The 17,641-nt window shown below is 32.6% G+C and overlaps 1 protein-coding gene across 5 annotated transcripts in view; it reads right to left on the bottom strand.

Annotated features, from left to right (window-relative positions):
- Positions 1-17,641, bottom strand: part of LOC115888732 — a 197,494-nt gene that overhangs the window by 3,341 nt on the left and 176,512 nt on the right. For 3 of the 5 annotated variants that reach the window (XM_030908554.1, XM_030908550.1, XM_030908552.1), the window contains 8 exons: positions 8,592-8,701; positions 5,828-5,980; positions 5,650-5,765; positions 5,385-5,596; positions 5,152-5,322; positions 4,787-5,040; positions 3,550-3,648; positions 1,023-1,260 (listed from right to left, as the gene is read on the bottom strand). In XM_030908554.1, coding sequence (XP_030764414.1) covers positions 1,023-1,260; positions 3,550-3,648; positions 4,787-5,040; positions 5,152-5,322; positions 5,385-5,596; positions 5,650-5,765; positions 5,828-5,980; positions 8,592-8,701 — 1,353 coding nt within the window. Of the gene's footprint in view, positions 1-1,022; positions 1,261-3,549; positions 3,649-4,786; positions 5,041-5,151; positions 5,323-5,384; positions 5,597-5,649; positions 5,766-5,827; positions 5,981-8,591; positions 8,702-11,431; positions 11,706-17,641 lie in introns of all 5 variants that reach the window. The other 2 variants (XM_030908553.1, XM_030908551.1) reach the window with 2 other exon arrangements.

The raw sequence follows: 17,641 nt of genomic DNA, 5'->3' as shown, positions 1-17,641 counted from the left end.
ATATTTTAATAAGGCTCCTACTACAAAATGAAAAAAGAAAAAATGTTATCAACTTTGTAAAAACATTTAATTGACTACAAAATTTTTAAATCCCGTTAAAAAATGTTCAGTCGTAAAATTTAATAGAATTCAGTGACGTGATCGACCAAAGTGACGTCAACAAATATCAGTAACAGCTCATTAACAAACTCGTTTCAAATCAATGGAGCATCAACAAAATACTTCACACATAACTTTCTAATTTTAAAAATATACGACCGATCCGTTAATTTATAAAAAAAAAGGTTTGTATGATATTAATTCACGACTGGAAAGCAGCATGAAGCGATTCAAAATGGATTAACTGAGCTGTTTTTTACTTTCTTCGATAGAAAATGACACTCTGAATAGAATGACATATCATATGTCAACTTTTGACATTTTCGCATAATATGGTTTGGTTTGAAGTTGTAACATGAGGTTCATAACGACAATTTCACCTGACATACCAAGTGTGTGGTACCAAATTATTCGTAGAAAAATGCTTTTTACAAATATGCTAATGAGCTATCCTTGTTTGATTTGAAAAAATTAAGATATGATTAAAAATACGTTTTGGCCGTCTATTAATTGACCAGGATAACACACGCAAAACATTAAACGATCAAATCTATTTTTCCAAGGCTCCTTGATTAAAATGTAATGTTTTTAACATTGCCATGGTACTCTAGATTGAAATTTAAAATGCGATTTTTTTATAGCGAGACTGTAAAAAGTTGATATATGATATATCATTCTATTCAGAGTGTCAATTTCTATCAAATAAAGTAAAAATATACCGAGGGTGCTATTTGAAAATAAAAAGTTGAAGTCATTTCCGGTGAAACAGGAAGTGACCAAAAACAATTGAATACTTCAATCAATTTTAATTTATGTCATATACTACCATACCAAATCTTTGAGAAGCACCCGGTATTTTTTATCAGATGTAACTTTTTTCTAAAATGGCATATAAAAAATATCTTTGCAGTTCCATTACCTACCTGATTGCCGGATTGTAGTACTCCACTCCGTGCTTCTTCAACAAAGGCTCCGCGATGTTTTCCCGCCATTTGTTTCCAGTTGACAGGCTGCCACCCAAGTAGACGTCGTAGAAGCGCTCCCTATTGGCGAAACTCTGGACGGAGGCTTGCGATTGGTCCACCGCGCACCTTGATCGCTTTTCGTTGGGGCACTGACCGTGCTGGTGGTTGTTTCGCGAAAAACTCTGCGTTGCCCATGCTGAAAGACCAGAAAACAATCAACTCAATTGAAAAATTTAAATTCAATATACAATGTTTAAATAAAGTGCAAAAAAATCACAAGGCGAGACTGCTTGTAAAAAATAAATAAGGGTTTCTTATATAAAATTCGTAATTTGGTATTCCTTTAAATGTTATACCGCACGATCTAAAAAAAAGGCGTCAAAGACGGCTGAGGAATGGCAATCAATAATAATTTTGGCGAGGTCAATCTCTAGATGTCATTTACTAAAAACTCTGACATAAAACTTGTCAAAAATTATCACTAATTATAGAAAGAATAAAAATGGATAGAACGTTTCTAGACAAACAAATCTATTTCCAAAAAAATATTATTTCTTGAATTTTAAACTAAACAATTTAAAAATCATTTTTATTGAATATAATAGCACAGATTAGGTATCCTATAAGTATACAGATAAAAATCTTGTCCCTAATTCGTGGTACGAAAATTATTTTTTATGACGATGTGCAAACGAGTTAAATTTCCTGTGCGCAAAAATAAACTCGCGTAAAATAACAATAAACAGCGTAATAGAGAGATATCGCTAAACCGAATAGCGTGCATGGACGTTAATAAGGCCAGGTATTATTTCCTTTACGTGAGGTGGTATTAACTCTCTTCATTTATAGTTATCGGATCGGAAAGAATTCTGTTCGCGTCGCGTCCGCTATTTAAACTTAACCAAACTTTGAATTTAAAACTTTGAAATTGTTTTGTTTACTAGGTATTTTAAAACTAAAGGGCTAAAGTGCTTATTTCCAGTGCTTTATTGTTCAACGTCTGCCAGTGGGTTTAGGGCAACAAGCAACAAATTCTCTTAGAAGGGCTAAGGCGTCATTTGCTGTAAACCTAAGCCTCTTTATAGGTTCTTTAATATTGGAAGAGTTGGAATCCATATTTTGGGCCATATTTATTTAATTAAAACTAATCTCAGGTACTTAAATATCAAATTACCTAATAAAACTAAAGTAATAATTCAAAACAATTCAAACATAACCTAAAATAAAAGACCCCGGTTGTCAAATACCCGCACATGTCAATTTAAGCAATTTTTAAACGTTATTTAGAAATAGCGCTTGGTGTAATTGATCCGCAAATTACGTCAGGCGGTAACGTTATTAGCGGGTTTTGCGTTGAAAATTGACTCGCGCATATCTATAACCATGATAAGGTACGCGTAAATACTGCATGACGCTATTCGGTTTTTCGATATCTCTCTAATAACCGTGCTGGTCAGGCGCTGTGCACAATTTTACAGGCCATAAGTGGGCGTGCTATGTGCGCAAACTAGTAACCTAACTAGTGCCCGATTCCGAAAATTGGAACCACGAAAAACAATAAAGAAAAAACAAAGTTTATAATCTGTATAATCTGTGATAATAGTAATTTTTTATACAAGACGATACAATAGCATTTATGCAATTTTATCGTCGTGTATAAAACAATACTTTTTTCCGTAGCGAGTTACCTTTTAAAAAATATTGTGCTGGGTTGGCGTTGGTTTCTATGTAATTTGACAAATAAATAAAGCTGTCTCTTTAGTTGTCAGTTTTGAGTCAATATTTTTTAATTCTTTTTCATGTCAATTGCTGATTGAATTGGAGCCAGAAATGGCTCAAAACGAAATAAGTAAATTGCCAACAGATATTCAGGCTGAGGCGACAAACGCCATATCCAAACTACTTCCATTTAAATCCCGAATAACTTGAGAGAAAAGGAATACAACAATTTTAAAAAATGGAAGAAGAAATAAAGTTTTTAACCTATCCTCGCTGTTAAAGTACTATTTTATCTACTATTTTTGATAGATATAAATAAGGCAATTTTAACAGTTGCTATGGAAAAAAAATAAATTATAACCTTCTTAAAGCCAAGCCACCTTAAAAATCCAGAAGTCGGAGCAAGTATAGACGTCTAGGGCTTGATCTCGCCAAAATAATAATCGATTGTCATTCTCCAGCATTCTTTGACGCCGTTTTTTTTCTCTCGATCGCATGGTAGTTACATTGTGTGCGAATTAATGACACAAAAATGTAAAAAATAAAATAAAAACAAATAAATGGAAAAATCTATTAAAAAGTGTTACAAACAAAGCTTAATATCAAACATGATGATATACGTGAGAACAAAAAAAATTATGATAAATCAGAATGAAACCAAGAAAATAAAAGTTAGCTTAAAACAAAAACATCTAACTATTTTACTAATAAAGCAAAATAAGTCTAAGATGAGAAAAATTAGCGAGTATGTTTTAATATGTTGTACCTAGAGCGCTGGATATTGGTTGTAACACCATGTTTCTAACCATATATCTTGTTTTTAAGAGTGCGCACGACCAATAGAGCGGTCTTATGTAATCCCTTCCTAGAACAACGGTTTTAAGATCTTTACACCTTGTTAATAACTGAATAAATTATATTTCAAAATGTTATAGAAGAGACATAAGAATAATCCGCGGTTAAGTCGTCAAATCTAACATATTTCAAAATGAGACAACTTTTAATTTAAAATGGCGTTCGCAGGTTTAAGACCAGGAAATACAACTACATTAGGAATGTAGCTGAGTGTAATGGATAGATATTCTCCTTCACTAGTTGATAAATTAATTAGAAAACGTAGGTATAGGTTAATGTTTTCTGAAAATTTGACTTTTCAAGTGGAGAAAGATACGTCTAAATCTTTTTCGATACCGTTTGATAGAGAGTTATCCCGTGATCTAAAAGGAATTTTTAAGAATGTCAATTATAAACTTGTGTATAGTGCTAATAATAAATTACAACAATTATTAGGTAATCCAAAGGATAAAACACCTCCTTGTGATTGTAATCAGAAATATGTTGGGCAAACTAGAAGATCAATATTAACTAGATTTAAAGAACATTTAGCTCAGATAAGATTTGGTAGACCGGTTAATCTTGCGTTGCCGAACATATTGTTGATAAAGAACATTGTATAGATCTTAATAATTTAAAATTAATTAAACAAGTCTCAAATTACAGGCAATTAGATGCATATAAAAGCATCAGAATTAATAAATGTAAAGATAGTATGAACAGAGACAACGGTCCAATTCCTTCAAGTTCTTTGTTCCTACTACTCTCTGTGGCGGAAATCTAACTGTTACGCTCAATGGGCTCTGACTCGGTTGGCTAGATTTTGCCACGCCCACTCGGTGCCCACTGAGCGAGTATATAAACGCTCAACTTGTAGATTGTACTTTAGTTTATAATCATCTGCTGATGATGCTAAGATGGTTAGCGAAACGCGAGTCCAGTGTAAAAGTAAAAGTGTTTTGGTGTATTGTGGTGATTTAGTGTTTTATTTTGCTGTGTAACACCAAAGGTTCCAACCCTCAACTGTAATTTAAAATTACTACCACTAATATTGACGTTCTGAATGCCTACATTGAAATTAAAGGATCAAACTTCGACACTAATCAAAACCACTAATTTATTTCACTAATTTCAAGGTTCTCAATGAAGCTAGAAAGAAAAAATCCTACCTTCAATGTTACACATGCTGCAACCATCCGTACTCAATTCCGCCATCAAGGCGCAAAATTTCTCAAAACTTAATGTACCGTTCGTCTCGCCATTGGGCCTGGAATTCACTCCGTTTTCCGTACTGTTTTGAAGGTTGAGGTAGTTGTACAGCTTGGATATTTCCAACGACCGATTGGTCAGCTTCGAATACGCGTCTATGATGTCGTACAGTTGCATTTGGCCATTGTAACTGTCATAAACTTCTCTAAGCCGCCTAGAAAACGCACATTTTAAATTATTTATCTTTATCTGCAGGAGCTACAGATGCCCTGCACACTATTGCCACACCCTGTATAGTAAAGTCTCTGATTCTGTTACTACTCACCTTATTTTATGAACTATTTGCTCTTCAGGACTACTCCCACTAACCGACACATTCCTTAAAATATCCGCCGTGCATTGTAAGGCTGTTGTAAGATTATTGTGAATTTGTACTCCTTTCGATTTTATTAGATCTAATAATGACTTTTGACCCTTCACTAAATCACAGTATTCCCTAAAATTGTTTGATATTTCTCAAATATACACCCGAATTATAATTAGGAAATAATAACATACCTATCAGTAATTGTTTCCCCCATAATAGTTTGTCCTTTCTTATACGGTTGAGCTACTACAATAACACACCGACCAGAGGCTACTAAATATGCTACTTCTAACATTCCTACAGTGCTTCTTGTTTGACTATCAATAACAAAAAGTAAAACTGATGCAGACTGTTTGGCATCATGTTCTTGTGCTAGTAATTCTGGAGCCCACATCGACACTTGCTGAAAACAATTTAAGTAAATATTGTTCCTCCAAAGAAAAACCTTTAACTTACTGGATTGTAGAAACTAATACCGTGTTTCTCTAACTCTGGTATTGCAGTATCCGCTCTCCACGTAGTTGGATTACATGATCCTCCCAGAAAAACTTCACACTTATTTTTAGGACATTCTTGAATAAAAAAAGGATTAAAAATGATAGTGCTCTTTTCACTATTTCTGGTGATTACTTACTGTTATTGTTTACTTTCTGTTGTTGCATAAACTTTTTGTGTAATTTTGGCTTGTTCTGCATCTCCCTAACCAGGAAGCAGAACTCGCCAAAAGTGAGGTAGGTAGTGTTGGAGCCATTCCTGCACTGCCTTACGCACTGTAGCATTGTTGTTACTGAAAAACCAAAATAAAACTGTGAAAATTACAATAAAAATCAAAACATTCCATTACAGATAGATATGAGTCATAAATATACTAAACTTTCCCATTTATTCCCATTAATTATGTAAAGTCTTATTCAAATCGTGTAATTAGTACTTAATTACTTTGTTCCATAGGAAATAAATGAAGACCTATCAAAGAGTTTATCACCAAATCACTTACCAATTTTAATAAAAAGATAGATTACTAGAACATTTAATTACTTCGTACCTTATTTAAAACTTCCAAAACAATAATTTTCCATAAAGAAATAAAGATTTAATCCATTTTAGGTTTATTTTTGGTCTTTGATAGTGTTCCTTTGTTGACATTTTTTGTGAGGTTAGACCTTGTGTTTATATTTTTTTGACGTATAAAGTTATTTTTCTGTTTAAAATAATTATTTCGTAGTAGAATTTCTATTTCATGCCCAATTTTAAAAATTACCATGCAATATATAATGGGCTTATTAAATATTTATTTTGTGGGCGCTAATTTTTTAAATTCCGGAGTAGTATTGCTGGTTGCCTACCGTTTTCTGTCAACAATAGTTTTTTTATAAATAATTAAAAAAAATATAAATGAAATTAAAATAAAATCACTAATCAGATAATCTTTGATTAAGAAAGCCCATTAATGCTAAAAGCTTTTTAAAATATAATATAATAAGGGATTATATATATTTTTTCGTTTATATTTACTGCTTTTGTGTACTACTGGTTGCGGGATTCAAGTGTTTATGAATCAATTTGGCGCCTGCCACATGTTTATTCAAAAACACGCGTTGGGTAATTAAATGCGCGTTGTAATTTTTGAAATAAATTGTTCAAACATTTTTGGAAATAAATCGTAATTAGCCTTAAACTATGCGTTTAAAAATAGTTATAGCTGGGCGCTTAGTGCTTTAAACAAATTAGTAACTTGGAGGAGAAGAAATAAATAATTTTATGTTGTTTTTTGTTTTGTAAACGGACAAAATCATACTTTTGGCATATGCTACGATAGCAAAGTGGGCGATAAATAGACTCACAAAATATTAGTAACCAAAAACATTTAAATTAATAATTCAAATTACCTTAAGCATTAGCACATTTTTGGAAAAGAGCGCAGTGGCAGAATAATCCGATTTTTTATTTTTTCTCAATTCTTGCACATTTTTTTATAATATATGGTTTATGCAGATTATTTTCTGATTCAATTTTAAACCTTGTTATCTTAGAGTATGTAATTAATTAAGGTATACAGACCGGACCACCGTAGTAGTAACATATAGGCAGAACCGGACGAATTAGCGTATACCCGTCCGCCGGATAAAAAGCAGGCGAGAAAATGCGATAAAATAAAAATGGGTAGATATGTGATAAGAATGTTACAGAATTTGTATTTATTCGTGTTTTAATAGCCAAAACGAATACATACATTCTCGCTACAGCTCTCGTGTAAAATTTATTTTTTAAGTAAAATAATGGATGTTTACGAAGTTCGTGAAAAAATTCAAAGTGTAAATTGTAAAATGGTATTTCCAAAATAGGTCTTATCGGGATATACAAACAATTTTTCCACAAACTTTTGTAAACAAGCCAATTCCATCTTTACCTACTATATCAAGAGTTATTAATAATTTTGAAACACATGGGTGGCGTGTCCCCACAAAAACACAAAAAGCCTGATGTGTTGAACAATGAAGAACAGGAGTTAAAGCAAGTGTTTGGGGTGGTTTTGTAGGGGAGCATATGATTGGTCCATTTTTTATAAAGGGTAACTTGTTAGAGCAGCAGATTCTCCCTAGAATTCGTGAGTTATTGGGAGAAAGATTCCACAATGTCTGGTTTCAACAAGATGGTTGCCCTGCCCATAATGCCCGTATTGTTCAAGAATATTGGAACAATACTTTTCCCAACCGTTTAATGAGTGGACATGGAACTATTTTGTGGCCCGCTAGACCACCAGATCTTTCTCCAAATGATTTCTTTTTGTAGGGTTATGTAAAATCCAAAGTGTATGGTCATAATAGGGCTAATAATCTGGATGAGCTTCAAGTAAAAATACGAGAGGCTTTCCAAACTATTAGCCCTAATATGTTAGCCAATGTCAGACGGGGATTTTACGACCGCCTAGGCTTCTGTCTAGCACAAGAAGGTGGTCTTTTTGAACACTTGTTATAACTTTTTTTATTTAGAGTAATATTTTAGTTTTTTTTTCGGGTTTAGAGAATTTATTTATTTTTAATTGGAGGAGAAGAAATAAATAATTTTATGTTGTTTTTGTTTTGTAAGCGGATAAAATTATATTCTTGGCAAATGCATGGATAGCAGAGTGGGCGATAAAAAGACTCACAAAATATTATTAACCAAAAACATTTAAATTAATAATTCAAATTACTTTACGCATAGCATATTTTTGGAAAATAAGCGCAGTGTCTGAATAATTATTTTTTAATTTTTTTCTCTTTTCTTGTACATTTTTTTATAATATGCTTTATGCTGATGGTTTTTTGATTCAATAAATCTTGTTATCTTAAAGCATGTAATTAATTTATTTAGGTATATAACTAAATTAATTATTTATTATATTTACATCCTACCTTCATTATCAGAGGGAAACAACTGCATGTCGTTGAACAAAGTCTTCACATGGTCTTTCGGTATGTTTTGTATATCTCCTAGCCTCAGACTTATAGCTTTATAGACCTCCCTGTAACAAAAAGAAAAAACGGTTTTATATTGACGTTATATTATGTAAAAATTAAAAAGTTATTTATAATAAACGAAATTTTGGTTTAACAAATTTTCATTCATCAACAGTATTTTAAGCATCACGTATCATAAGTCAAGCCTGTCGTCCAACAAGAGAAGACATGACAGTGACAGATGTTTCTCATATTTTAATTGACATGTAAATTGTATTTCTCTGCCTGTTGGAACAACCATTTAGAGTTTTTAACCTTTAAGCTTGTTTTTTAGAACTATATCAGAATCATATTGCGTTAATGAAGTGATTCACCCTATATACACACATTCTCTTTTATTTATTCATGTCACTGATAAAACCTTTAATTTTATCTACAAGTAGATAAAATTAACCGTTTGATATCAATATTATCATAAAAGAATTTTTTTATTAATACATCATTTTGATGGTTTTATTTAGTATGAAGAATGTTTAAGGAGTAAAAGTTTCATTCAGAACCTCGAAATTAGTGAAATAAATTACTGGTTTCAATTAGCGTAGAAGTTTGTTTCTTTAATTTCAATGTAAGCATTTTCAGAACGTCAAAATTAGTGGTAGACATTTTCAATTAGTAGAAAAAGTTATCAAACTTTTAACTTTTCCATTAGTAAGATTCATTCAGAACCTCGCAATTAGTGGAATAAATTGGTGGTTTCAATTACACTTTATACTTTTTAGTTTACGATCATTCACAATGTTTTGAAGAACACAATTAAAATTAATAGAATATCTTAGCAACAGCTTGCGTTATTCAGTTGTATCCATAGAAAAAGCCTAATATTTATCTTATAAAACAAGAAACCCCCCCTTTTGATTTTTAACCACAATCTACACACACCGGAAAAATCTAGGGATATCATTTTACTAAAGTTAAAAATAAATGTTTTTTTTTTAAAAACAACCACATATTTGTAGGCCGATTCTTCCTACTTCGATTGAAACAAAGTAGTCACACTAGTTATTTCTAAATTTGGGATATTTGCAGAAGTGTTTGTGCTTTTTTTGTCAAATGTATAAAAAGCACCTAGCATCAATTGTTCGAATTTAACCTGTACTGGCTTTGTTTTTATGATAACTGGCCAGAATTCATTCAAATAACCCTGTTTAGTATTAAACGACATTATGGAGCGTAGACATCTTAACAGAGATGAAATGCTAAGGGCCATGGGTATGCTCGAAGCTGGAATGCGCCAAATCGACGTAGCTACAGCATTAAATACAACGCAAAGTGTAATATAGCGATTAAGTGCACGCTACCGTGAAAGTGGTGATGTCGCTGAAAGGCACACAGGGCGACATCGCATTACTACCACTCAGCAAGATCATTTTTTATAATTAACTGCTCGACGCCGACGGACTCTTAGAGCACCAGAGCTTAGTTTAATTCTCCAGGAAACACATAATGTAACCGTTAGTCCTGACACTCTTTGCAATAGATTAAGAGAGGTCAACTTAAGAAGCAGACGCCCCTGGAGAGCTGAACCCTTAACGAGAGGAAATCGAGAGGTACGATATTTGTGGGCTCAAGATCATGTTCAGTGGTCGAAGGAACAATGGGCCAATGTTCTCTTCACGGAGTCACGCTTTGGAATTCATCCGGATTCGAGAAGGCTTAGGGTATGGAGAGAACCGGGAAATCTTATTCGGTTGGATCATGTTCAGGAAGTGCACCCTTGTCAAGGTGGAACAGTTATGGTCTGGGGAGGAGTCCAGTTAGGCCGAAAAACCGATCTCGTTTTTCTTGAAAGGTTTCTAACAGGAATCACATATCGTGATTTAATTCTTGAGCCTGTCGTGTTACCATATGCCAATGATTTTGGGAGAAACTTCATTCTCATGCATGACAATGCACGGCCTCATACAGCCAGAGTGGTAAGTGAGTTTATCAATGCCCATCAATTAAACATCTTACCCTGGCCGGCACAATCTCCTGATCTCAACCCCATCGAGCACGTATGGGACGCGGTCCAAAGAAGAATTTTGAGAATGGGTATGCCTCGTGAAACTCGTAGGGATCTGGTTCGGGCAGGCTGTATCTCAAGAAGAGATCGACAACCTGATCAGGAGCATGGAGAGACAATGTAGGGCTGTAATGAACAGTAGAGGAGGCTATACCCTTTATTAAGTAAAAATGGTTTTATCTTTTTTTTTTAATTCACAGTTTAGAATAAAAAAAATGTGTGTATTTTTTTTGAGTTCAATAAAAATCAAGGTAAATTTGAAAAATTCGGTAAATTTCGCATTTTTATTTCCAATACGTCCTGTAAACTATTTGTTTATTTTAATTTTATTATATCAGAAATGCAAATAATAAAATTACTGACGATGGCTGGAAAAAATTGTAATATCCCTAGACTTTTCCGGTGTGTGTATTTTGACGGAAGATAATCAAAGGCCAAAATGACATTTCTCGCAAATTTTGAAGCATAAATTTTGAAGCATTGACGTTTTGTTGAAATTAAAGGAACAAACTTCTACGCTAATCGAAACCACTAATTTCTTCCACTAATTGCGAGGTTCTGAATGAAGCTTGAGAGTTTGATAACTTTTTCTACTAATTGAAACTACTTCCACAAATTTTGACGTTCTGAATGCTTACATTAAAATTAGAGGAACAAGCTTCTACGCTAACTGAATCCACTAATTTTCAGGTTCTGAATAAGGCTTAAAAAAGAATGGTTTTATTTTACGTACCCTGATACTGGTAGTCTTTTAAGGGGCCAAGACCGATTGATAACGTTCTCCTTCCTGTGTCCCATTTTCTCGCTTTTTTACTACTCTGCGGTTTTATTCCAATGTAACAACGTTTCATTTATAAGACGGTTTCCGGTTTTCATCTTCAAGCACGATCGCGTCACTCGCGCACTCAATTCTTCGGGTTCTTAGCTTGAACATGATCGATGATTACGATGATCGCTTCTTGGATTTTTAATGGATTTTCTCGATACTATAGCTCGATTTTTATTATCTATAAGCGAAAAATACATTGGATTTGGTGTGTGTTTGTGGGTTTTTGTGTGTGTGCTATCGGAGCGCGTTATCATTTTTGACGAAAGCGATAAAAAATCGAATAAAGTAAATTTTTAACTGACTGTTATATAGATATCTAATCAGTGGTACAGTAATATTACAGGGTGTCCCTTAATATGGCACAAAGCAGACTTGGGTAGTATTTGAATACTCGGTATTCTGAATCCTATTCAGAATACTTTTGACTGGTATTCGAATACTATTCGAATACATTTGTGTATTTAGTATTTGATATTCGACTGAATACTTTTTTGGTCAGTAATCAGTATTCTGGATTCTGAATACCGTTTTTGAATCCCAGTATTCAAATCCTGTATCGAATCCCGGTATTCGAATCCTGTATTGGAATCCCGGTATTCGAATCCTCTTTGATTTTGTTTATGAATATTGCGTTACGCTTTACGCAACTTAAGCTTGTTAAAACACGTTCGCGGGGGTTGCGGACGGTTCTCAATTCGCGATGCCGACAATCGGGTTAAATTTCGTCCCATTGCTGCCAAAAGTCAGTAACTTACTTTTTATTACTTCCGAGAAAAATGCGTCTAAAGATGAATTGTATTGCATAAAGATGTTATAGTTAGTAACTATTCGGTATTAAAATAAAACATAAATAGCCAGAAATCGTAGTTAATGACTTTTGCAATCGATTCTCCGCTTCAAAACATATTTAGTGATTGAATTTGGTTGTTCGGAAAAATGTTAGTTAGTGACTTTTGGCAGCAATAGGACGATTTAATCATCGCCAAATCGTGAGACGAGACAGGTCGCTTAAGGATCACGATTAGATATTACGTGTGCACTTGTGCAGTATCGTCATTCTAGGTATTTTATTATAAATTTTAATACCTGTTAAGGTAGCGTATTCACTATCCGAACGAACGAACGAATGTTCATTCGTTCGTTCGGTAGTAGTAACCAGACAAAGTACATCGGTATAAGAAAAGGTAAGTTAATTTTTTAATTAAGTGGGTACATTGTGTAAGATTCATGTATTTTCCTATTAAGTTTTATTCTAGTAATCTATACTAATATATAAAATGCTTGATTGACTCAATGAAATCATCCCTTTAATATTAAAATATTTTTTTATTTGAAGAACCGTTAGTTTTAGGAAAAACGCTTCAACATGTGTATTTTATTTTATTTTTGATATATTTTAAGATTTTTTAAAAATATATACATGGTGTTTCAAAAAATCGGGTCTCTAAATTATCAGCAATTTTGTGGAGATTGTAAATTTCCTTTTCTGCAGATTTTAGATTTGGATAAAGGTCAACTTTATTCAACGTTTCACTAAGCAACAATGATTAACCTTTTATAATTTTATTTTGCCATTTTTATTTGGTTGATGAATATTTCAAATTAATATTCGGATTTTAAAATCAAGGAAATTAAAAATTATTAAATAAATATCTTACGAATGGTTAATTCCGGAGTTTCTATGTATGGTTAAGTAATGGATTCACCTGTCATATTATAAATTTAACTTAAAGAGATTTTTTTGCAGATTACCGATGGAGAAAGATATCGTCACCCGGGAAACCATTTCTGATGGTTCAGAGCCAGAAGAACCGTTTGTTGGAGCCGTTGGAGGTTCGTCCGACTCGGATTATGAGCAAGAGTGCACAAAAAGACGGAGGCTAATTCCTGACTATTTTAATGTCCGTTCTTTATCAGGAAAAAAAGGTTGTTGTTGTTTTATTTATTATTTAAGATTTTTTTAAGAAGATAAGCTTTTACTATACTATATGTACAGTTATTTTTTGTTACCTTATTGTGTTCCATATTTTTATAACTTAAGCACATAAATAAAAATCAAGTTTAAAGTACGGATATTTTTTTTTTGTTGGAATATTCAAAAAGTATTCATATTTAAATGAATCCAGGTATTCAAATACAGCGGTATTCGAATTTTTTTTTCTTTATATTCGAATCTTGAGTATTCGAATACAATTTAGAATACAGTATTCAGGATTCATATTCGAATACCGGATTTCAGTATTCGACCCAAGTCTAAAGTAAAGTTTTACCCAAGTAAAGCGGCCGTGAGAAATTGTTAGAAATTATTTTCATGTTTGTAGAATGGTGCACTGGCTAGCTAAAATAGTGTCTTAGCCAAACTGCCTACACTCTCTCGGCTGTATGTCTAAAACTCGACTGTATGTCAAAGTCAAACGTACCCCTCGTACATCCTCGTACCCCTCGTACCAAAAGTCATTTTTACTGCGAATAGAACATACTATTTTTTTTTCAAACGCCACAAATAAGTTTTTAAGCAATTTCAAACGTTCCAAATAATATAGAAATATTTAAAAGTCATACCTTGTACTTATATAATTATATATCGAGAAACTATGATTACGCTCATTGAATTTGACAATTTATTTCAGTTTAATAATATATTTTTGTACTTTTATGCTTAGGCGTAAAAGTGCCTCTGAAAGTGCTTAACTTTTATGCTTATAGGCGTTAAAATGACTTGTATATTGTCAATCAATTCGCAAAAATTAAAACTTTTGTGACGTTTGAAAAAAAAAATATTTTTTTTTAAAAAGCAGATAGTTTTAAAAACTATTACTCCATTAAAGTGTTCTATCAATTCCTTATTAATGACCATTGCTTTGAAGGTTAAGAACAAATTAAATTTTAAATCAATTTTAACTAAACCGCTGAATTACTTATCATCGTCAATTAGCTGGCCGAATCTTCGTCACAATGTCACATTGACCTTGGTTCGTGTTTCTTTATTTGTTTTTCACAATGAACAATTCGCGATTTTATAGTATTGTTCTATATACAGCGTGGTTCGGTTTGAGAACCATGTAGAATGAATGGGAGGGGGATTAATCACCGCGACCTTATAGATCTTATTTGTCCCCCTTTCGTGAGTTATAACTCATCATACAGTTACAGGTTCATACAGGTTCAGGGTTTTCTTCAACAGGTTAGTTCTTCAACTCCGATATCAGCCGTACCAAAGGTTATGGCACGAATGGTCGCCATCTCGGGGCACTCAGTGATGAGATGTTCTAATATTTTCCCACTGCCCCTACAGAATCTGCGTACGCAGTTGTTTTTTAGCTTTAATTTACTGAGGTGTTCATTGAGGCACTGTTCGGTTTTTATATGATTCAAAATAAAAAATATATAAATTGTAAAATTAGTAATTTTTTAAAGGCCATAATGCGTTCTTTCAAAATCATCGAACAACTAAATCATTTCCATAGATCCAGTGACGTACCGTGACTTTGAATTTTGAGACTAAAAACTGAGAAATAATTTGTCAAAAAAATCATATTACAGCTATATGTTTTATTTTGCATAAAAATGTTAGCTAAGAAGTTAGAATAATTATATTTCTTCCCTAACTAAGTGGTTTTATCGCTAAATTTATCTAAAGCTAAGTACAACACAAATCTTAAATACGTGGACTATTATAACAACAAAAACATCGTAAAAGACTATTTTTGTAGCATTGTGAACGAGGATTCAAGTTAAACTTTTTAGAAAATAATTTAAAGGAAAAATGAACCTACCCGCAGATGCTTGTTCCGAGTAAAATCCTAGAGCTCTATGATTTGCTTTTATAAACTTTGGCTCATGATGCAGAATTGCATGAATCTTTGGAATTATCTTAATACCTAAGTTGAGTATTTCCAATCTAAATTGTTCGATGTCATGTTCAAAATGTTTGTTTAGTGCTTGACCAAAACAACTCGGAACTACTTGATTGAATGCAGAAAATACTGCAATATATTTATTCCTAGAAAAAAAGGGATGTTTAGGTTTTTGCTTCTAAAAACTTTGAATAGGATTCTTTACCGGGCGATATCGTCTTCAAAATATCCACTTTCTTTAAAAGTTGTCTGGCGTTATTTCCGTTACATTTTCCATATAATGATCTAGTTTCAATCCCGCTTTTTTTATCCATTCTGTTGCAACATTGGTATTCTCCAATTCAAGACAATCAAATAGTTTCTGAACCACACCTAACAAAAGGTGAAGCTCAGGAGGGGGAATATACTTTAATAATAATAAAATAATAAATAATAATATACTTTTACAATGATTAAAGGTATGTTTATACAGTTTTCTAAAAAATAATTGCCCTTTTTTATATGGTTCATTGAACAACAGTTTAAAAAATACAAAAAAAATATTTCGAACAAAAACGCTTACTAAAATCTTTGGCTTTTGTTATATTTCCTCCAGATTGTTGTCATAAATTTGTATTTTCTGTAATACTTTTTATAGTTCTGAATGATTCTTTAATTTCCATTTCCTTTACATTTACATCACACCATGGGCAAGTGTGAGTGGATGAATTTGACTGAAGATCAAGGAGAATCATGATAAGCTTAAAGTCAGCGGCAAAAGTATAGGAACAAATTCCACATATGGACCTGCAGATCTAACGTCTCAAAGAGGCTTTTAATGTTAGCATAAGATTCAGACAACTTTGGTCCTAAGCCAATTATGAATAGTTTATTAATTCCCACACTTTTATATTTCTTGAAATATTCGGGATCATTTTCAGGGAGCACATTCAGAAACCTTTAAGTGATCCACCACCACTATCAATGCCAATTTTTAGATGAAAATTTTCAGGTAATTCTCTAATTTCCAAAATATATGATAGAAGACCAGATAAACCTGAGCAGTATACAAAAATTAATATTAACTGAATTAACATTTTTCCTTTAAATTATTTTCTAAAATGTTTAACTTGAATTCTAGTTTAGAATGCTACCAAAATAGTCTTTTACGATGTATTTGTTGTTATAATAGTCCACGTATTTAAGATTTGTGTTGTATTGAGCTTTAGTTAAATTTAGCGATAAAATCACTTAGTTAGGGAAGAATTATAATTATTCTAACTTATTAGTTAACATTTTTATGCTAAATAAAACATATAGCTGTAATATGATTTTTTTGACAAATTATTGTTTCAGTTTTTGATCTCAAAATTCAAAGTCACGGTACGTCACTGGATCTATGGAAATGATTTAGTTGTTCGATGATTTTGAAAGAACGCATTATGGCCATTAAAAAATTACTAATTTTACAATTTATATATTTTTTATTTTGAATCATATAAAAACCGAACAGTGGAGGAGGCAGTGTCTTGTTAAAAACCCCGTGATTATTCGAAGATTGTTCTCACTCTTATTGTAAAAGTTGATTTCAGTCTTAAAACTCCCGAATATCGAACTATCTTCTAAATTTAACTGAAAACGGAAATGTTGCATCACTCTGTATACAATCGTACGTATCTAAAAATATCGATACTATCGACGGATCGCTATTTAGCGGCAACTTAAGAAATCCAAACACGTTCCAGCGAATATTTGTTCAGGTATCGATTTAAACTTGAAAACGAAAATCTCAGCTGAAAATAAACCAAAGCTCAGGCTCAGGGTTGGCATAAGAAACATTTATTTTCACATGCTGAATTTGTCTTTATCTTTATAATATTTTGTTTTCGTTGGATTGGAAAATATGGTGGCCAAAAAATCTCTAGAATGGTCGAAAAAATCATTAGGGCACACAGACAAAACAGTTCATAGTCGAACATTCGCCAAAAATTACGACAGACATGATAAGTGATAAGCAATGACAGAAAGGCTGTCAAAACTGTAGCGAATCTATTAACACAAAGAATAAATTTATCCTGCAAACAATATGGGCTGAATATGAATTTGAACATGTTATAAGAGGTCCTAAATACCAATTACTCCAGAATATTACGAAAGGAAACATCCAAGGAGGACGTAGTCGGGGCAGAAGACGAATATCTTGACTGAAGAACCTCAGAGAATGGTATGGAATGACGCCGAATGGATTATTTAGAGCAGCCGCAAAATAAAACCAAAA

Source organism: Sitophilus oryzae, unplaced genomic scaffold (genome assembly GCF_002938485.1).
Source record: "Sitophilus oryzae breed Bouriz unplaced genomic scaffold, Soryzae_2.0 scaffold_808_pilon_pilon, whole genome shotgun sequence".
NCBI lineage: Eukaryota > Metazoa > Arthropoda > Insecta > Coleoptera > Curculionidae > Sitophilus > Sitophilus oryzae.
Note: the sequence above shows the minus strand (reverse complement) of the source record. Positions and strands in the feature narration are given on the sequence as shown.